This window comes from Macaca mulatta, chromosome 4 (assembly GCF_049350105.2).
Source record: "Macaca mulatta isolate MMU2019108-1 chromosome 4, T2T-MMU8v2.0, whole genome shotgun sequence".
In the NCBI taxonomy this organism is placed as follows: domain Eukaryota; kingdom Metazoa; phylum Chordata; class Mammalia; order Primates; family Cercopithecidae; genus Macaca; species Macaca mulatta.
The window spans coordinates 76,497,319-76,519,445 of NC_133409.1; the positions used below are offsets into that span (position 1 = coordinate 76,497,319).

Sequence of the window (22,127 nt, forward strand, 5' to 3'; positions counted from 1 at the left end):
AAATAAAACTTTTCCTTTTCCCTTGTTCGACACCCCCTCCTCAGTGAACCCCACGATACGACCCCACCACCCTATCTGGCTTGGCATGTGATGCTTTGGGAAGGGCACGGGGTTTACATGGCTCCTGTTACCCCCTAAGCCTCAGAAAACATTGGCACAGGCAGAGAGGAGAACTGTCATCTGAGTCTCTCTGTGGGATCCTGGGCTCTTAGAGAAAGGACTGGACAGGGAGTGGTGGGCGAGATTTCTGTGGCCTCCAAGATTCCTGGAAAGGCCAAGTCTGGATTTCCTTGGAGAGGAAGGAGGGTTTAGGCAAGCCACATAATTAGGGTGCAGTAGAGAAAGAGAAATCATTTCTTTTGGTCCCTCATCTGCCTCAGGGCTTCGTTTCCTCCACGTGGCCGCACAGGCACTTGCATCTGTGCCCTTCGGGGCTGGCAGAGATGGAGGAGGAAGCCTTAAGCACCGTTTCTCCTGATTAGCGCTCCACGCAGCTCCTCTCCACAGCCTCTCCCACCCCCTGTGTCCCACTACTCAGACACATGGGCCGTGGGCACAGAGGGAAAGGGACCTTGGGAAGAACAAGCCACTCTTCACCTTCCCAGGTGGTCGCCCATAGTGGGGCACATGGGGACGCGGTGGCCACTCATCCCCTACCACTAAGTCCCACAGTGCAGCTGTGCCCGCGGTCATATGCCACAGGGACACCATAGCACCCGTCTGTTGTGTCATTTCCTTGCTGCACGAGGGCCGGATGATGTCCCCAGAGGCTCATTGGCTTCCCACAGCACAGAGGGACCTGGCACTGCTACCCCAAGATGGGATTGTTAAAACTACCTCTTTTTTATTTTTAAAAGTATGATGTCAATGCATAAAATAAAAATTGCTTTCTGTCAGATGCTTCTTTATTCAAGCCCCTAAAGAAATGTTTTCTTGCCTAAGACAGCTCATATTAAAATGTCTAAAACCCAAAAGAAGTCTAATAAATTTCAGCTTTATGACTTTGTTTACTCTGGGTGTACAAAAAGAAGTCTTTTATATGTAGCCTAGTTTCCAGAACTTCCAGGGTCAAAAGTTAACAAATTTGGGGAAAACAGAAGAGAAAAGCTAGCATGCAGTATTCTGTTTTCCTATTAAAATGAGGAAAACAAAGGAGTCATCAGAACTGTAATTTATGGGAAAGTGTGCAGACATCCATCTGCTTTTATTGAAAAAATACCCTGCAGATGTTGGGCCTGATTATGAATCCTCCCTTTTCTTGGGGAAAAACTTTAGTGGCGTCTCAATCTCTGATCAGTAAACTGGGTGTCGTAGCACTTACAAAATAGAATTATTTCATTGCTCTTTAGCCATCTATTATTTTTATGTAGATGAGAGCGCATTCAGCACGAAGGCTGTTTATGTCTGAATACTAAATGTTGGTTTCATTCCCACAGGTTCACAGCAAACAGGATTCCTAAATGCCCTTAAGGACAGTCCTGCAAGATATCCTTTGTGATGGTTCTGTTTTCACGATGCTAATGTGTTGAGTATCTGGCTGACCTTCTATGCGCACACCTCCTCATCTTCTGCCCTGGCCTTGCTTCTCATGTATCTTATTCCAAAGAACTCCCCCAGATTCACTGGCAGGAGCAGTAGCTTCTGAATACTTCCATCCCCGAGTGACTCAGCCTGTTTAAATCGAGGGCTTGGAAGCCAAGTATGAATTCTTACCCACCCCCAGAAATCAGGATGGATTTGTGTTCAGTCAGGTTGGTTTGGGGAGAAGTAGGGCTGAGAGCTGCAACTGATCTCATTTTGATTGGCAGGTGGTCCACACAGAACATGTAGGGATGCCCACGTGTGGGTTGCGTCCTGGTATGCGGTCACCAAGTGAGAGTCTTCAGACTCTTCTGTATTGATTCTGTTGGGGGTTACAGTTTGCCATTCGGATCACTATATTATTTCCAGGAACAGAACACCCTTTTATAACCCTGAACAGATTGAAGATGGTCAGTCTCGAGTCGTTTGGATTAATGAGGATTGTTTCCCATCCTCCCAAGCATAAATATGGGGATGCACCATAGTATTTTGAATCTTGAAAGAAAAGTGTGTGCCCATTAAGTGCTTGAATGAGGTCCCATCCCTCCCAGGGGCCCCAGGCTTTATACAGATGGGACCCCCTGACCTGGCTCGTCAGGGACTCAGTTCTCTTTCTTCCTCATATCATCAGGTAGACTGGACTTGAACTTCTCATTACTCTTCAGAGTAATTTTCGTCTTTAGGTAGGGAATTCTTCGTTTTTGTTTTGTTTTGTTTTGTTTGAGACCAAGTCTCACCCCATCACCCACTCAGGCTGGAGTGCAGTGGCATGATCTCGGCTCACTACAACCTCGACCTCCCAAGTAGCTAGGATTACAGGTATGTGCCACCATGCCTGGCTAATTTTTGTATTTTTAGTAGAGACGGGGTTTCACCATGTTGGCCAGGCTGGTTTCAAACTGCTGACCTCAAGTGATCTGCCCGCCTGGGCCTCCCCAAGTGCCGGAATTATAGGCATCAACCACCATGCCCAGGGAGGTAGAGAATTCTTAAAGAATGAAGAACTTTAATATGACTTATGTATGTAACATGTTCTTCTGAAAGTCAGCCTGCCATGTCCCTGAGAACTGGTATGTGTGTTTGAGCAGGGGAGATATTTCAATAGATCTGAAAACAAATGTGGTCCTATAAATATATATATATTTCTGTAATAGACAGTATCTCTTTTTCCAGTACCTCTGTGTTTGTGGGCAGCATAGGATGATGGTTACAGATCCAGATTCTATTGTCAACTAATACTTTTAAAATTCAGATCGGTATTGTGGATGGGGCCTGGGACATAAGGAAGGTATACAAAGGAGACTTGGAGAATAAATTCAACAGAAAGGTCCTGTCTTCTGTTAATGATTTGGGAAGAAGTTGACTGAAAGGAAAGGTGACCCAGGGAATGAATGAAATCTTCAATACCTGTGCTATTAGGATCAGGTTCAGCAAGAAATGTCCTCCTCTGTTCCTCTCCCTAACTCTACCAGGGGCGACATCCCCCCACTGTCACCTCTCTGTGTCCTTCTGTCTTCAGGGAACCTTGCTTCCACAAAGCTCATAGCCAAGTTGTTTCTCCCTTCCTAAAGAAAAGGCTTGCCTGAGTCTTACAAGGAACCGTTTGTATCATGAAAGCATGCTGGTCACATTAAGTTTTATAAATGTGCCTCAGAACTGGCACTGGGGCCCGGGCTGCCAGCTGGAAGTTTTTCTGAAGCCTCACATATGTGGCAGCTTCAGCCAACTCCCCCCAATTCTGTCCTGGCACCTGTGCCTCCCTGAGACCCTGAGCATGTGCAGGAGGCCTGGTGCATGTTTCAGACACAAATATCCATGACAGGAATGCCTCTCGGCTGGGAGGGGGAAGCACTTCCTCGCTGCTGAGAAAGGCCGACCTCAAAGCCTGGTCATTCCAGCTGCCTTGTGTCCGGCCCGCTGGTGACCTTCTGCTCCATGCGTGTTCCCTGACCACCACCCTTCAGGTGGAGAGTGGAGGGGCTGTGTGTGGAGTGGCCTTGTTGCTTCCTGGTCTTTCCCCCCACCCCCCGAAACGGAGTCTCACTCTGTCGCCCAGGCTGGAGTGCAGTGGCATGATCTCGGCTCACTGCAACCTCCGCCTCCCGGGTTCAAGCGATTCTCCTGCCTCAGCCTCCTGAGTAGCTGGGATTACAGGCACCCACCACCACGCCCGGCTAATTTTTGTATTTTAAGTAGAGATGGGGTTTCAACATGTTAGTCAGGCTGGTGTTGAACTCCTGATCTCGTGATCCGCCTGCCTCAGCCTCCAAAAGTGTTGGGATTACAGGTGTGAGCCACCGTGCCCGGCCACTGCCTGGTCTTTATCAGAGCTCCTGACAGACCTCCCAAGTCATGCATCTTATCCTATCAAGATCCCAGAAGGGCTCTCATTAGAGACCAAGTAGGCAGTCCTGGACTGGGATCAAATGTTTTAATACCTGCTCCATGGCAATTAATTATGAGGTCCGGAGTCATTTCTTAACCCTTTTGTGTCTCAAATTTTTGACCCACAATAGTCAACCACTATGAACTTGACAATGATATGCTGACAAAGTCAGTTATTCGGGAAATACAGGGAAGACCCAGCTCCAAAGCACAGCTTCCAGGTGTGGCCAGAGGGATTTCAAAGAGACTCTGCCAGAATCTTCTTTGAGAGTGCACATCTGCACACTACATGGTGTGGCTGGGCTGACAGTCTGCAGAACCAGGAACACGGCATCCCCCATAGGAGCACAGACCGGTGCTGCTGTTAGGAAGCAGGCGTGGCGGTAGCGTGCTGGCCATGCCAGGAGCCCACAGCGGGAAGGAGTGCGGGAAGGGAAGGGAGGAAAAGAGATGCTCTTACTTATTCGCGCCAGAGCAAACTTTATTTTGCCCTAAAAATCATTCTTAGATGGAGGTAAAGAGTTTTCCCTGTTGGCCCAGTTTTTGAAAACGCATAAAAGTCTCAGCTGCTGCCTTTCCAAATAGTGTTTCCTCATCTGGGTGCTGACTCTTTCCTCCCACAGCCAGATGCTCCTCCTTGCAGGAGTTCCCGGCACCTCCTCCACACTCAGGGGCTGGGCAGCCACAGCCTGCTGATTGCATGCAGGTCCTTAAGCACCTGACGCGGTCCGCACCTGCACCTCCAGCCAAGGCCTTCCAAAGTGTCAGCCAGGGCGTAGAGCCCGAAAGCAACACACATCCCTCATCGCACAGGTCGCTTGATGGTTTTAAATACACACACACACACACACAGAGCGCTGTCTATCCTTAGATATGTATGTGTATGTATGTTTAAGCCCTCCTGTATACATGTGTATATAGCTATAGACGCACACACACATATCTAGGATTATATAAGGATATGTAAGTGTGTGTGTGTGCATGCATCTTTATCTGTATGTCTGTCAGTAAGTTCAGATGTGGACAGACATGTCCTCCCCAGAGTCCAGGTTGGAAATGCTTGCGGGACGCCCTGAAGGCCATTGCTGGCCCACACCGCTCGCAGGGAGGCTGCCCGTCCTCACTTCCCTCCTGCTGGTTCGCTCCCTGCTTGGTCTTGTGGCGCCTCCATTATGGACCCGAGGTCCTGCTGGGCTCCTGCCTGGAAAAAGGAGACTTAACTCTAAACCCAAACTATCCCAGGGCAGCCAACAAAAAGACCCTGATAAAACCCATTCCTCCGGGAGAAAAGCGGGGGCCAAAAGCAAGGTCCGGGAAGAACCACAAAGCTGTTCCTAGCGCGGGAGAAGTGAGCAGTGCAGGCAGCACCCCAGCCTGGGTCTCCTTAATCCTTTCTGGAAGCAGGAATGAATTTCAGGAACATCAGACACACACCCACACTGCAAAGCAAGGTGCTGGGTGCTTTAATGTGCAAAGCACAGAGACATTTCTTCTGTGTGCCAATGACGCCCCTCCCCTCCTCAACGCTGTGATTGTCTAAAAGTTCTGTGTTCCGACCGGGTGCTTTCTGTTTGAAATATGTGCTTTGGAGAAGAGTTCTTCCTTCAGTGGGTTTGTTAAGAAGTATTACACAGATGATTTTTTCCTAAGTTTGTGTTCCGGAAGAATAAGCATGCATTGGGTGCTGCTGGCTTGCCATGTGTTTCTGAAAAAACATTAGTTCTGCTTATTAGAGAACCAGGTGCTGAGTAGGGCGGGATCCCAACAGCACACCTGTTGGTATTTTTGGTGCCTGCCTTTCCTCTGGATGCCTGCGGCTTTGGAGGTGGCATGGGGATGCCAGCGGGAGCTTACGTAGTATAGCCCTGCAGCTCCTGAGGAAGAGTGTGCCAACCTCAGGGGCCACTCAGGCAGAAGCCTCAGATCACAGTGACTGGGAGTGCTAGAACGGAAGATGGGTCCTGCTTGTCAGTGTGGTGGGGGATTCTAGCATTAGAGAAATGCTAAACTCAAGACCTCCCAACCCCTTCCACTGCCGAGATCCTGAGAACTTGAGAGTGGCTGTTGGGATGGCTGGTTTATGATGGATGAGTTTGATCTGGGGCACGCTCATAAAAGCTGTCCTTTGATTGATGGCAGAGCTGCCCACAATTCATCCTCTCCAGACCTGTACTCAATCCAGAGGAAGGATCTGTAAAGTCCCAAGTTTTTAAAACTGAAGGACGTTTCCCAGCTGACTTGCCTGAGCACAGCACTGGAGTCTAGTGAAACCTTTGCAAGTGGCCTCTGCAGCATTTTCTCGGGCAAGACGATAACTTGTATTTTCACATTTTCAATGACCTCATATCTAATCTCCTGATCGTGCAATAAAAATATTTTGATGAGAAATAAGGGCACAGGCAAAGGTTTCTCACAGCGGATTTACTCGGCAAAATATCCAACTAAGAACAACGTCATCGAGGAAGTGAAAGAGATTAGAAACAAAAATGGCTAACAGACAACCATCCAGGACACCCTGGCAGAAACATCAGTGTCAATGATGGAAACATTGATACACTGAAAGCTCTTCATCAGGCCCACATAAAACCCAGCGGAACTTTAGGAGAAGGGAATCGAGTAGCTTCTAGTGTTAGTAAGCCCAGACTGGGTGGTACCTGGGCAGCCCAGGAGGAGAGGGAGGTGGAGGCAGGGGAGTAGAGGAGGCCCTCGATGGCTGTGACAGAATGCCTGACTCATTTTCAGGTGCTTAGCAGGCCCCTTCCCAGCCTGCACCATCAGCCCTCCCAGGGGTGAGGGATAGGGCAGGGTGCCTGCTGCTGGGATGCAGCCTTGGAGGGTGCACTTCTGACTCAGAGTCCATAGTCAGTTCTCCCTCCCTCCCTCCTCCTCCTCCTTCCTTTCCACCTCCCGTTGCCTGTACCAAACTCCATTTCCTATCCTTCTTTGTATCAGAGAAGCAGAGGCAGTGGGGAGGGGCCTCTCAGGGCCTGTGGCAGTGGGGTAGCTGCCCCGTACCATAGGACAAGAGCCCCCTGGCCTTCCCCAGGGACACAGACGAATGGAGAGACTTCTCAAAAAAAAAAAAGGGACTGGTCCCTCTGTCCACACAGCCAGGCATGTTCAAACAAAGGAGATCCACTCAGCAACTGTTTCCTGTAAAAATCATTCTACTCAACAGCCACCATGGGCAAAACCTGCCAGGTCACAAGGTCGAGAACTGGGCCCTGGAAGCATGAGGCGCGGACATGGAGCAAGCACACAAACGCACTGGCTCGCCCTCTTCTGCCGGCATCTGCTGCTGCCCAGATCTGGGTTCTCGCTAGGATTCCTTATGCAGAATAAGGCTTGGGTGCCACGAAAAAGACACCCTGTGCTTGGGGTGGGGCATCCTGCAGGGACATCAGGAGAGGTGGTGACAGGGGCCTCCGCGCAGGGCTGTGGGAGATGGGTGGGTTCTAGTGGGGGACATGGAAGGAGAGGTCTCAGGCAGCTCCTACAGCCTGAGCAAGGCCCAGAGGATGGTGCCAGGGGCTATCAGGAAGGGGCAGCCCATCCGCAGAGCCACGCCTGGCATCCTGGTGGTGTGCCCACTCGCTCCACATTGGGCAGGGTGCCCACTGGGGCTGGGCATCAAAAGGAGGCAGGGCTGCCCATCAACATGTGGTCTGCCCTACATCGTGTGAGCACACAGGTGCACTTACACACCCAACTGTGTGACGGAAAACTAAGAGGGGCTGTGGTAGCTGAACTCCTATGGCGTGGGGGCAGGTGTGACAGTGTTGAAGACTTCATCCCCTGCATGCTGGCAGGTGAATGACATCATCAGAGCTGGGTTGTGATGCTTGTTTTAAATAATTTTTTTCTTTTTTTTTTTTTTTTTTTTGTTGTTGTTGTTGAGATGGAGTCTCACTCTTTTGCCCAGGCTGGAGTGCAGTGGTGAGATCTCGGCTCACTGCAACCTCCACCTCCCAGGCGCAAGCTATTGTCCTGCCTCTGCCTCCCAACCCTCCTGTAACTGGGATTACAGGCACTCGCCACCAAGCCCGGCTAATTTTTTATATTTTTAGTAGAGACGGGGTTTCACCACGTTAGCCAGGCTGGTCTCGAACTCCTGACCTCAAGTGATCCACCCACCTCAGCCTCCCAAAGTGCTGGGATTACAGGCATGAGCCACTGCGCCCGGCAAGAACATTTATCTTGCATCAGGAGACACAACAGAGTAGAACAGATGTTTGCAGAGGAAAGGCTCCCGCGGGGGAAATCGGTGGCAGAGGGACAGCTCAGTAGGGAGAAGCAGGGCAGTGGGACCTGTGCCTGGAGAGGGGTGAGGGCGGAGGAGTAGGAGCATTCTGGCAAGAGTACCTGGGGGAAAGGGTCACGCTGGAAGAGGGATCCAGCTAGTACCAGTTTGGAGAGCAATGGTGAGTTCTAAGATACGTTTACAAAAAGAACCTAAAAGATAACACACATGAGTCTCCCCATTGGCCTAGAGTGACCTGAAGTTCCTCTCTTTAGTTACCTGCATGAAATATGGAAGGAGGGAAAAATCAGCTGCTTGTCCATGAGAATGTCGCAGCCTCATAGGAAATGTTACCCACCAGGTGCCTGTCGGGGAAGCCACGTGGTGATGCCGCCTTGGCTTCTCCGATTTATGGAGGCCAGAGCCCTCAGAAACACGTGCTGGGGAGCCAAGGGGAAGCCCTGCCCGTCAACAATCATTTCAATGTAACATAGCATTAACATCCAATTAAAGGGATTACAACCATTTTTAATCATGACTTATTGTTCAGCTCTCTCAAAATGTGGAGGGTTTTCCGTGGTTGGTAAATCAAATGTTGATTGAATCTCCATTTGCAGAGGCTGTGACAGAAAGCGTTTTCATCCCCAAGTTGCATTCACTGGACACTGACCCATCTGAAAAGCACAGTGGCCTAATACGTATCGTCTGTTTTAATGGGATTTGGTAGGAGGATCCAGGTTGGCCCACAGAAAGGACACCACAGTGGGAAAATCACGAAGGCAGCACAGGTCTTTTCTTAACTTGTCCATCCTGATACCTGCTGATCCTCAGAGGGAACCCAGAAAGTAGGTAGGACAGGCATCCTTAGGCTGCTTCCAGCTGCAGCTGTGCTGAGAAGTTAATGACTTGCTCAGGGGTGTCCGGAGCTGGAGCCCAGTTCTCCCAACTACCACCCCTCCCTCCCGCCAGGGGACTGAGATGCTTCCTGCTGCCCCTAACCAGCCTGACTGAGGGAGGGTCAGGAGGAAAAAGCATCAGATTGTGTCTCATAAGATCACAAGGTGGGAAAGAGGTGGTTTGTTTTTTCAAATCACCCAAATCCTACAAGAATATATTCTCATTGTAAAAAATCCCCAATGGAGGCCGGGCACGTGGCTCATGCCTGTAATCCCAGCACTTTGGGAGGCCGAGGCAGGCAGATCACGAGGTCAGGAGATCGAGACCATCCTGGCTAACATGGTGAAACCCCGTGTTTACTAAAACTACAAAAAATTAGCCGGGCATGGTGGCAGATGCCTGTAGTCCCAGCTACTCAGGAGGCTGAGGCAGGAGAATCGCTTGAACCCGGGAGGCGGAGCTTGCAGTGACCTGAGATTGGGCCACTGCACTCCAGCCTGGGCAACAGAGCAAGACTCCATCTCAAAAAAAAAAAAAAAAATCCCCAGTGGTCCAGAAATACAAGAATGAAAAGAAAGTTTTTCTCTTGACCCTTCCTCCGTTCTGCTGTAGGAACCCTTGCCAGCTTTGATGTGTCCTTCCAGATGGTCTTTGAGTTTGAATACATCCGTGTGCATCATACACATATGCTGATATGGGGGTGGGAGGACTTGTACCTAAAAAGAGCCCTTCTTTTTGCACGGTTCCACAATTTGATTTTTTAAAATATTTCCTGGAGATGTTTCCATGATGATACATAGATCTACCTCATTTTTTAAACTATTTCATAGAATTCCACAGTGTAGATGAAATATAGTTTAGTCTTCTGTTGATGGATCATATTTCTTAATTTTTTTTTACTGTTCAAGAAACGAAGTAGTGCATTTTCTTCTGTGTATCTCTATGTGCACACGTTACTGTGTCTCTAGGACTGACACTGGATGTGCCATCTCTGAGTTGAAGGGAAGCACATTTAAATGTCGATAGGGTTGCCAAATGCTCCAGTCTGAGCTCCTGTGCCCCACATGTTTATGGCACTGGCTGTGAACAGTCTTGTCATTTTGGCCAATTTGATGAAAAGGAAAAAAATTACATTGTTTTAATTTCTGTTTTCTGGATAATAGATTGTACCTCTTTTTATGTTAAGGGATCTTTTTCTTTTCTTATCACAATATATGCCAGTACATGTCCATGTATCAATTGGGTTATTTGTTCTTTTTCTATAAACATGTAGGGTTTCTTTATGTTTCTCAATAATAATAATAATCTCTTAGGTATCCTTTGCCAATCTCCAAATCCAACATTTACCGTTTAACTTTACTTTTTTACACAAAAGTGTTTATTAATGAACACACTGTCAATCTCATACTACATGGCTCCTTGGTTTGTGTCTTATATCCTCGCCCCAAAGTTACATGAATGTTTCCTTAATTTTCCTCGAATACCTTTATATTGTGTTTCTTATATTTGGTGCAGTAATTTATCTATCAGATAATTTTGTGGATGTGGTGCAAGCTGAAGTTCTAGCTTTATTTTTTCTAAATGTTTAATGAAGTGTCCCAACACCACTTACTGTTTTACTGTTCTATTCCAGCAGGTCTCAAACTTTTTGGTGTCAAGACTCCTTTACACATTGAAAAATTATTAAGGACCCCCAAAGAGCTTTTGTTTGTGCATATTTTGGAGAAAGAGAGAGAGAGTTATTTATCATATTGGAAATTACAACTCAAAAAATTTTAAAACACAAGAATGCACACACCCACATCGTATTTGAACAAGAGCAAGGACATCATCTCCTTGGCCATTCTGGAATCCGGGAATTCTGGATATGTAACATATGTGGACCCATGATCTCTCACCTTTTGTGATCCTCCAAATACTGCTGCAGTATTTGGAAGCTGGTCCCTCCCTGCCCTGTCCTGTCCCTAGTGCAGGGCTGGGTACATAGAAGGACACAGAGCCTGCACTTCTGGGATTAGGCAGGAACTTGAGAGAAGGGTCTCCGTAGAACAGTGCTTGTCAGAGTTTTTCAATTCCGTAAACATTCAGTGAGTACTGCAGTGTGCAACCTCTTAGGCTAGGGCTGTGGGGAATTTAAAGCCATCTTTCTGGCCACAACGGAGTCAAACTCTCTTAGCAGGGGTTGTGGGGGAGACAGAGGCGCCGCGGTAGCTGCTATGATTTGAAACCCATCCTCGATGCAGTAAACGAAGTCCCAGCTGCTTATGAAATCGGCTCCCAGTACAGTTGGATTGTTTCCTCTTCTTTCTCTTTCTAAAAAAAAGACAGTAAATGGGTTTTGATACCTTTAAAAGAAATTTCTGTTTCTTGATCTTATTATGGCATGGATATTTTCAGCATATTGCCAGTGGGCCAGTAAGGAATGTGTGTCTGTGTATTTGTGTCGGAGTCTGAGAGTGGATGTGAAAGGGAACAGACCATGTAAGCTGCCACAGGTTTACAAATCCCGGAGAAGCAGGAGGTTGGGGTAGGTCTAGGGCCACCCGTCTCTTGGCAAGATTTAGGAAAGGGACCAGCCCGAGACTCTTCTGTCATCCCAGCAGAGCAGACTTCCAGCATTCAAGTCCTAGCTCTGCTATTTCTCAAGCAAATTACTTCATTGCTTTCTGCCTTGGTTTCCCTGTCTGTTAAGGGGGAGTCACACTTCTCCCTGGGTCACTCTGAGGTTTAAGTGGAACAGGACCTGACACATCCCAGTGATGCCAGCCATTGTTAGGAATGATGATGCTGATGGTTCCTCGAGACCTCCTGAGTCAGCTGGGTCCTAGGATGTGGGTAGTGCCAGCAGGCTGCATCTTGCATCTCGCATCCTACTTTGGATTCATGTCATTTTGACACAGCTGCAAGCTGACAGTGGAACTGCATTCCATAATTTACAAAATGTGTCGAAAGCACATGAGATATTAATAGAAAAGCTAGCCAGGCTCGGTGGCTCACACCTGTAATTCCAGCACTTTGAGAGGCAGGGGTGGGAGGATCACCTGAGGTCGGAAGTCCAAGACCAGCCTGGTCAACATGGTGAAACCCTGTCTGTACTAAAAATACAAAAATTAGCCAGGCGTGGTGGTGGGCACCTGTAATCCCAGCTACTCAGGAGGCTGAGGCAGCAGAATCACTTGAACCTGAGAGGCAGAGGTTGCACTGAGCTGAGATTGTGCCACTGCACTCCAGCCTGGGCAACAAAAGTGAAACTTCATCTCAAAAAAAGAAAAAAAAAAATAGAAAAGCTGCATTTTTTTATTGTTGCTATAAACCTTTAGAATTCTATGTCCGCTGGCTATGATGCCTCCCGATGGGGGTAATGAGCATAGTTGGCATTGTCAAAGGAGCTGCAGCCACTTTCAGTCTGGGATCCTCACTGCTCGTACATGCCAGGTTTCATATGGTTCATACATAGGAATGTTATATTCACTTTGACTTTGCCATCATTCTACCTGGATCGTAAACTCTGGGTGACACATGAGTATTTCTGGGATTGCAGTTTGGCTCTTCATGTATTATTCAGTAAATAAATCTGGTTCTGTTCTTGATTCTTTTCTACCTTGGCTATTTCTTGTTTCCGTTCCATGTGTCCCCTCCTCTTTCTGTCTCCTGTCTTTTCCCCGTCGTAGCCAGTCCAAACCCATTGCTAGTGTCTAACGTCATCTCCCTCTCACACAACCCAGCTTTCCTGACTCAGTCTTCCCACTGGCTCTCTCATCGTGTTCCCTGGACTCCACTTCACCTCTTCTTTCCAGCCAGTGCATGACCTGAATCCCAGGGGAGTTGCCTCCCAGGTCTGCCCCCTCCTGGCAGGGGGGATGTGGGTAGGGAGAGGGGCCTCTTTAGCCCCATTCTGTGGGAAGGCAGTTGAAAATGAGACCATCTTTGCTGCCTGGGACACCACCCATGTGACCCCACGTGCACACAGAGCCTCCACCATTGCCATTTGCCCAGCAGGGGTTGCCCAGGCTGGCGGTAGCTGTGGGTAGGGGTCTGCTTCCCTGTGTCTCTCTGGTCCCCTACCACTGCCTGCTACCATCTCCTTCTAGAACAGACCCAGTGGTTTAGGGCGATGTTGAAAGTCAGTCAACAGGCAGAAGCCCATTCCCTCCTGTTTTGCCTGCAGCCCTGTGTGCCCAGATGGTGACATTGGTTAACCATGGCACAGCAGACCACGGCACCGCACTGGGTAATGTGCTCAACCTTCTGGTCTAAAGATGAATTCTCTCCAGCCTGGAGAAGATCATCACTGATATGTTCTGGCATGGTCTATTTGGCATTCATCCTCGGAAACATTAGGAGAGCAGGAGCGTTTCTTTCTCTAGCCTGTAATAGATCGATAGGGGATGCCAGATGTATGTGTAAACTCCCAAACCCAGGATGAATGGATTTTTCGCCCTGAGAAATATCTGTATCCTGTAAATAGAATTTTATAAGCATTTGTGGGACAGAAAAAGTCTCTGGCCTTTTCACATTGCCACACTCTCGGGTGATGGATCTCATCTGCTGAAGAGCACCAAGCTTTTTCCCTTTGTGTTAGACACATCTTGTGGAACTCTTGACTTCCTCTCTCTCAATGTCCTGCGAGAACTCGTGGTTCCCAGCTGCCTATCAAGCAGCGGAGGATGGCCATATAGGTCAGGGGTTGCCTGAAAGGCTGGGAAAACTCCCCCAAGTAAAAAATACCCCTCACCCTGATGTCACTCCGGGAAATGCCACCGCCCGTTCAGGGGCTTATTTTCTCCTTCTTCCCCTTCTCTGTAAGCAGAGAAGAGGCCGCCCACTAAAGCAGAGGGCTTTCTGGGCCCCAGAAGCCATTCTCCTCAGGGGAGACGCCTGTTGGCACTGCAGTCCTCAGCATTCAGAAGCCAAAATTAGAGTCTGCGATTGATGTACAAGTCAATATGTCATCCTTTTACCCAGGGCCTGAGCTGCAGCCAACTCAAACCAGTGTGCTTCCTGAGCAGGATGCCACAGTCACTGGCTCCACAGTGAGGCACAGAAAAAGGTGAAGGTCAAGTAGAAGTCAGAGGAAGGAAGGTGACGCCCAGGGAGCCCTCCAGTCATCACGGAGCCACAGAGGCTGCTCCACGCTGGGGCATGTGACGCCCCCTGCCCTGACGGAGGGTTCCATCTGGTTAGACGAAATTCCCGGAAGAGCAGGAACCAAGGCAAGGCCGGGAGAGAGAGAGGCCAGCAGCTAGAGAGTGGCCTGTGCCTGGGGGGGTTTCGGTTCCAGGCCTCCATCACGTCCACCTTTTGCGCGGCCCCTCACTTCCACTTGCCTCCTTGACTCGTGTCACTGTCCTGGAGGCTGTGGTGTGCTTCTTCTCTGTCTGGTCCATCGTTGGCCTCTCAGGATTCCACACCTACTTGATCAGCTCCAACCAGACGACAAATGAGGACGTAAGTTCCTGACCACACAAGACACGGGGTGTGTTCTTGGGTTTTGGGCAATGGAGGAGAAAAAGGAAAGAAGAGGTCGGGCCCAGCTTCTCCCATACATCCCATTCCAGATGTGAGCCCTTGGGAACAGAGGCGGTGCCGTGGAAACTTCTCCACATGCCATTCTGCATGTTTCTCTACTGGGAATCTCTACGTTCTCTTTTTTTCTGACCACATCCATTAGATACTAAGGTTGGCCAAGTGACACCCATTTCTGGCCCTGAAGAGAGTGTTCTTTCTATTCCTTTGAAATGGTTTCATAAGCTTCTTATCACACTTCCCCTGGTAGAAACCATGGCGGGCCAATATCTTGGAGTGAATGTTTGAGTCTGCCTTTCATATTTAATTTCTCTATGGGAGGAAATTGCCCTGACCCAAAATTTAACTTTTTATCCAGGATTGTCTGCCTGTACTTAATACAGATGAAGAGGAAGTATGAAAACAGGAAACAAGGCCGGGCACGGTGGCTCATGCCTGTAATCCCAGCACTTTGGGAGGCCAAGGCGGGCGGATCACAAGGTCAGGAGATCGTAGACCATCCTAGCTAACACAGTGAAACCCCGTCTCCACTAAAAATACAAAAAAATTACCCGGGCATGGTGGCAGGCGCTAATCCCAGCTACTCAGGAGGCTGAGACAGGAGAATCACTTGAACCCAGGAGGCAGAGTTTGCAGTGAGCTGAGATCGTGCCACTGCACTCCAGCCTGGGTGACAGAGCGACACTCCGTCTCAAAAAAAAAAAAAAAAAAAAAAAAAAGAGGAAACAAAATGTTAGAGAATGTTTCCAGAGCAGCGTGGTCCACTTTGCTCTTTACACTTAGATTTTGATACAAGTCTCTATCCACACGTGAATTAAATGTCTCAGGATAGGTCCAGTTACCTTAAACAAAAGCTTGAGAAAATAGGTTGTGATAAGACACATGAGATAAGAGAATATTAATACAGTTATTTGTACTTGGTAGCTACAAATATCAGAATATGCAAAACAGACTATTTTGGTTACAAGAAGAGGCTGAATTATTTCAGTCTGTAAATTAGCAATGAGGGGAACCATTTCACCTGCCATTCATTTAATTATCATTTAGGGCACTAAATGTGAGTATGAAAAAATCTCTGCTGGCTTATATGAGATGGCCTTTTAGTATCATGTGGGACAAATAAAAGATGATTGTCCCTGAGAATATTATTCTTTCGCTAATCTAACCTGCTGTTTTAGGACATTTCCGAGTTTGGAGTAAATGCCCATTTTCTGTAAGAAAAATACCTCCATTTCTTTGGATTAAAGATGATTTGCATTCTTTATGGCTTCTCATGGTCCAGCTCACCTCAACCGTGCATTGGCGTGAAGGATATTGCTTGTTACTGACTTTCCTTTTCTTTCAGATTAAAGGATCCTGGTCAAATAAAAGAGGTAAAGAAAATTACAATCCCTACAGCTACGGAAATATCTTTACCAATTGCTGTGTTGCCCTGTGTGGGCCCATCTCACCAAGGTAAGACTCAGGACGCATCGTGCTCTTATACAGACCTTGGAAAACCGAATGCCTCAGCCGTTAGCACAGGCCCCCCGCCCTGGCGGAATGGGTCACCGCCACCAGGTGACCGCTTTGTGCCCCGTGGACATGGCCTTCATGAAATCGAGATCTGGCTCTGTGTGTGGTGTCACACTTCACACCTTTTTTGATCTTCAACCGAATCTGTGTCTGATTTGGGGAAAATTTCCTGAAGCCCAAAATAGAGAGACAGATGCCTGTGGCCCTGCTAATGACTGAGGACCTGCTAATGACTGAAGGTGTGCGCAGGGAGCCGTGGTTAGCATCGTCAGGGAGACAAGACACATGCAGGAAGGAAGCAGCCAGAAAGCCTGCGGAAACCAGTTTTGAAAGTTGATTTGCACAGAATAGAAATGTTCATAGGGAGAGAGCCACATGTGCCGCAGTCATTGAGACTGTGGTTGTGGTGATAATGACAATGACACGAACCATGGCAGTAGCTAACCTTTATTGAATCTGTGTTAAGCCCTGCTGTAAGTTCTTTACCTGCATCAGCCTTTTACAAGCTCACTCTGTACCTATAGGTAGGCACCATTATATCCCATTCTATGGATGAGGAAAGCGAGGCACAGAGTTTAAATAACGTGCCCAAGATCACACAGACAGTAAATGCTGGCCAGTCAGGATGCACACCCAGGCCGCCCAATGTCAGAGCCAGTGTGTGCCCACTGAGGCACGCTGCCTCCAAGTCAGAGTGTACAAGTTCAAAATACAGATTCTTTGTGAGTTACACCTATGGAGAATATTTTCAACTGATAAATCGAACCATGATCAACAAATAAGTATTGAGCAAATCTACTTGGTCTCTGGAATGAGTTTCCAACTCATTACTGCTTCCTGCCTTTTGGTCTCTAAATGTGTAAAATGGAGAAATTACAAAAGCCACCATGACTGTGTCCAGGGCAGACCCACTGGGCACCCAGACCTTACCGATGTGCGCTTGTGAAATGCAAACTTCATTTGATTATCAGCCTCAGTGAATCCTCATTAGAGAGGTAAAAAGAATTCAAGAAAAAAAATCCAAGCACATATTCCAAGGCCATCTGTGCACTGGCATTGAGTTATTATGACTTTGAGTCATCGTGGTGCTACTGCAAAACTAGAACTTGATCATTGTCTAGCTTTAGCCTAGAAAGTGGGGAGCCCAGCATGCCACTGTCCTCCTGAACGAGGGGTCCTCAAGGGACCCCTGACCTCCTCAGAGGCTTGGAAAGGGCAAGTGAGGATCCTGGGTTTGGGAGGCTGCTCGGTCCACAGGGGTCAGACATGCCTGGGCAGGTGCCAGCTCCTCTTGAAGAAACCTCCTGACTCACCCAGGGATCCTTCCGGGAGCTCTTTAGGCAGAAAGTCTCTCAGGCAGTGGCTTGATTTGTCGCAGCCTCCATGGTGCTTCCCACTGGCATGTTTGTGGCTAGCAGGGCAGGCCAGGAAATTGAGTGTAAGAGCCAGGGAGAGCTGCCCTCTTTCCGCCGCCTGCGGTGTATGTGTGGGTCTAAGAGAGGATGCTGAAGCCTCAGTTCTGCCCAAATCTCCGTTCTTGTTCCCAAGTCCTTCATCTGCATATGGCACGGCTTTATGTTGTTTAGAGACCACAAACTGTCACAACCAAAATTATTTCCACAACTGGGTTAAATGTGCTTTTGTGGCTGGATTTGGGCTGTATTCTTTCCAAAATCCACGTTCCTTTGGGTGGGGCGTTTCTTGAGAATGGTCCTACCCTCAGAAGTGTTTGAATCATTTGTTAAAAGGTAAACTGAAGGACATGAAAATATTGAAGAATGTATTTGAACGGAGGTGATTCATGAATCTGGCAGCTCCAGACTTGAAGCAGTGTGGGGCCCACTGAAGAGGCTCCAGGGATTTGGGGCCGCACTGCAGGGACTCCGGGGGAGGCTTTACTGGGTGAAGGTAGAGCGAGGCAAATGAGATATTTGCTTTGTTAAAGCAGGGCTATAGCTTTCCCTGGGTCATTCTGGCGCTTGGGCAGGGACACAGGCCACTCACAGGCTCCCAGGCAGATGTGAGGGGGTGATGCCTACCTTTGCCTCTCCCTCTCATCCTCTCTTGCCTTCCCCTCCCCCTGTGCTACCTCGCCCCAGCCCCTGTGCCCTTAAGTGGGCCAGGGCCTTCCCGGGCATCCCAGTCAGGCCCACCCGCTGAGAGTGTGCCCTGCCTCAGACCCACGTGCCCAGACCCCTGTGCTTGACTTGCCCCTCGTGGGTTCTTAAACGGTGCCATGCCATGCAAATGAAGCAGAGCGAGTCTTTGTGTTCCCTTTTGGGAGCCTGCATACCAAGAGTGCAGAGACCCACATTCGGTTCCTGCAATGTCACCAGAGGCAGGGACGGCAGCTGGCTGGGTATGGCCAGGTTTGGGGGGAGGGGTCCTCATATAAGCCTGACAGGAGGAATGGAAAATTGGGAACACAGAAAGGCCCAAGGAATGGTCAGTGTCACACCAGACTTGGGCCGGTCACGTGGGTCACGTGGCCACCACTGATGGCGCATGCGCAGTGGAGCCGGCTCCGTGCCAGGCGCTGGGGGTGCACGGGAGAGGGTCTGGCTCCTGGGCAGCAGGGACCGTCCATGGGCAGGCGGCGCACAGTAAGGTGCATGGGCCGCCCAGGAGTAGGTCTAAGCTGTGATCTCTCCTAAGGGTGAGAAGGAGTTTGGAGGAGGAAGTGGTGGGGAGGAGCAGGGTTTCAAAAGACAAAGGGGGCAGCCTGTGCAGGGACCCGAGGGTGAGGGTCCTGGCTCATCCAAGGAAATGCTGAGGGGGTTAGTGTCAGGAGTGAGGGGCGAGGGGAGCTGGGCCGAGAGGTGAGACAAGACAAGGGGCGAGGCCAGGTGACAAGAAGGATAGGCAGAGCCCGCTGTGTCCAGAGCATCACAGCCCTGGGAGCCCAGCTGCTACATTAAACAGGCTGGATGTGATGGGATGCTGGCCGAGAACGCTTCATTTTTCTCCCCCTGCTGTCCCTTCAGACTTTTTTGATGACCTAGTTCTTTTTCCGCTCCTGGATAAAATCCCCTGCAAGCCCCTTAATTTCTCTTGTCACTTAAAAGAGAGAGAGAGAGAGAGAGAGCGCGTCAGGGCACTTTCCCTCCAAAATAGTATCATTTCAGTGCATCAGAACTGCCAAGTTCATTGACAGTTAACACTTCCCATCCCTTCACCCGAACCTGGTTGGGAGAACTGTGGGGTTCCCTCTTCCCCTTGAGTTCTGCCCCACCCCCCGCCCCCAGCTAGTCCTGTCTCCCCACCAGCTTCCTGTCCAACAGTGAGGAGGGGATTTGGGCAGGGGGTCAGTGCTGTTGGTCCCCTGCCAATGCTCTAAACTGGTGGGGTCTGAGAGCTCCTGACTAAGAGTTTCCTCTGAGGACCCCCCATCGCAGTTCCCTGATGGAGGCAGGGCCTTTTCTCCTGAGAGTCACTCATACCTGCCACTGCAACCCCGCGCCCGAGGCCATGAGCCCTGCACAGGCCTCTCTGTGAGGCCCCCTCTGTGGGTCTCTTGGGCTGAGTCCTATCGTAGTTTCCTAGGGCACTGCAGTCCAACAACTGCCATGAAATGGGAGAGTTAAAACAACAGAAAGTTGTTCTGTTACAGTCGGAGGCTCGAAGCCTGAAATCAAGGTGCCAGCAGGGTTGCAACTGTCCCGAGGCTGGGGAGAACCCTTCCTTGCCTCTTCCGGGCACCTGGTGGGGCCATCAGCCCTCTGCGTTCCTTGGCTGGCACATGCTTCACTGCGGGGTAGCCTCTGTCAGCCCGTGGCGTTCTCCCTGTGTGTCTCTGTACCCTCACCCAGCATTCTCTTCCTCTCCTCTTTTTCTTCTTGTAAGGACACCAGTCACATTGGACAAAGGCCCACTCCAATTGAGTGTGACCTCATCTTAACTTGGTTACATTTGCAAAGACCCTACCTCTAAGTAAGGTCACACTTGCAGGTACCAGGTTAGGACTTCATATCTTTCTGCACAGTTCAACCCGTGACATTCACTCAAGACCTGGTGGTGGTGGTTGTTTGCGACGGAATCTCACTCTGTCGCCCAGGCTGGAGTGCAATGGCATGATCTTGGCTCACTGCAACTTCTGCCTCCCAGGTTCAAGCGATTCTCCTGCCTCAGCCTCCCAAGTAGCTGGGATTACAGACACGTGCCACCACACCTGGCTAATTTTTTTGTATTTTTAGTAGAGACGGGGTTTCACCATGTTGGCCAGGCCTGTCTCAAACTCCTGACCTCTGGTGATCTGCCCACCTTGGCCTCCGAAAGTGCTAGGATCACAGGTGTGAACCACTGTGCCCAGTCCCTCAAGACAGCTTGGCACTGGCTCTCTCCCATGAGACCCACACCTGGACCTTCACCCAACCCTCAGGTCCCAGTCCATCCCTGGCTGTCACCCACACTAGAGGGCAGAGCACCTTTCTCCAAAACAGCCTTCTCTGCTCTTTCCCCCTCTGACCCTTTGTACCTTTGAAGGGAGGGTTGCAACGCTGGTTTGAGAACCCCCTTTGACGTCCTGCAGAGGAGGTCCGGCACTTCTCTTTGAAAGGTGGAGATTCTTGTTGCCTGTTGTTTTTTCTAAACCTATAGAGTGTTCAGCTGGAACTGAGGCAGAGGGAGTCCCATTTGAGGATCCCGTGGTTTTTCTGGCTTATCGTTCTGCCACTTAAAGACCTGAAGGCAGTAGTCATGAGGTTAACTCCTGTGTTCCAAAAGCTGAACTGACACGTAGGAGGCCCTGCGTTCTGAGAAAAGCAGCCCAGATAGTCAGTCCTCAGAGGTGGGGATGGTCGTGGCCTGAACACGTTTGCTGAGTGAATGTAGTAAGAAGATGTGCCGTTGAGGCTGGAGAGGAGCACTGGGGACAGATGGTGACAGGTGGAGTGAGACCAGCTTAGAGGCTGCCGCAGTTAGTGGACAAGAGGGAGATGCTGGCATCTGAGCAGGTGACATGCCCTTGGCCTGGCCAGGAGGCAGGCCATGCCACAGTCATGTTTAAAGGGAGAAGGAACAGAATCTGGTCACTGATTGTACATGAAAGTGAGGAGAGGAGTAGTCTAAGGTGCCTGAGGTGGGCCTATCATGGGAAGAGGGAGCCCTGACACGGAACCTGAAATAGTGCTGCTCCATCTCTGGCTTTTTATTCACTCTCTTCCTCCTGTGTTCTCTTCTCTCTCGCAGCCTAATTGACAGAAGAGGGTACATCCAGCCTGACACGCCGCAGCCAGCAGCACCCTCCAGCGGTATCACCATGTACGGGGCCACACAGTCACAGAGCGACATGGTAGGAGCGGGGGCCACCGCCCCATGACAGCTTTCCTTTTGCTTGTGTGCTCACTAACAAGTCACCGAGCAGCCTTCCTAGCAGACCTCCCCAGGAGCAGGGGCAGCCCGCGGCCCCCCACCCCCTGACTACCGTGCTCAGACGGCAGGCAAGACGTTAAACAAAGGCAGTAGCCAGGGAAGCGTGTGGCCACTGAGTTTGGTGTGCTTGTTCACAGTTGTGCAGGGGAAGTCCACACACGCGATCCCTCTGCCAAAACAGCTTGAGGCATGTGGATGGAAGCCCCCCTTATACAGGATCAGGCTGTTGTTTGAGGGATGAGACACATGTCCCAGGCAAGGCTGTGCTCATGGTCTTCCATTTCCCTTTCCGTACCTTGGTCCCCATCTGTACTGACCCCTCTTCCACTTCCTCAAGCGTGCGTGGCTGGTGCTGCCAGTTCCCCTGCGTCCACCCAAAGCATCAGCCCTGTGCTAAATAGTGCAAATGATCAGACCAGGTGTACGATCACTTGCCGCAAAACTGACCAGTGCCTCTCCAGGGCGCGTACACGTCTCACGCTTTCTTCGACGGGTGGACGTGCTTTGCTTCCTGCGTGCAGGTTCCCAGCCTGCAGGTTTCCAATGGGCAGGTGGAGATCTGGGGGAGGGGGCAGGAGTTATTCATGGACACCAGAAATCCCAGCCTGGCCTG

At 49.7% G+C, this 22,127-nt stretch overlaps 1 protein-coding gene across 5 annotated transcripts in view; it reads left to right on the plus strand.

Moving 5' to 3' along the window:
• Nucleotides 1-22,127, plus strand: part of ZDHHC14 (zinc finger DHHC-type palmitoyltransferase 14) — a 297,998-nt gene that overhangs the window by 255,079 nt on the left and 20,792 nt on the right. For all 5 annotated transcript variants that reach the window (XM_015137052.3, XM_028846700.2, XM_015137053.3 and 2 more), the window contains 4 exon segments: nucleotides 1,437-1,485; nucleotides 14,449-14,551; nucleotides 15,975-16,084; nucleotides 21,332-21,434. In XM_015137052.3, coding sequence (XP_014992538.1) covers nucleotides 1,437-1,485; nucleotides 14,449-14,551; nucleotides 15,975-16,084; nucleotides 21,332-21,434 — 365 coding nt within the window.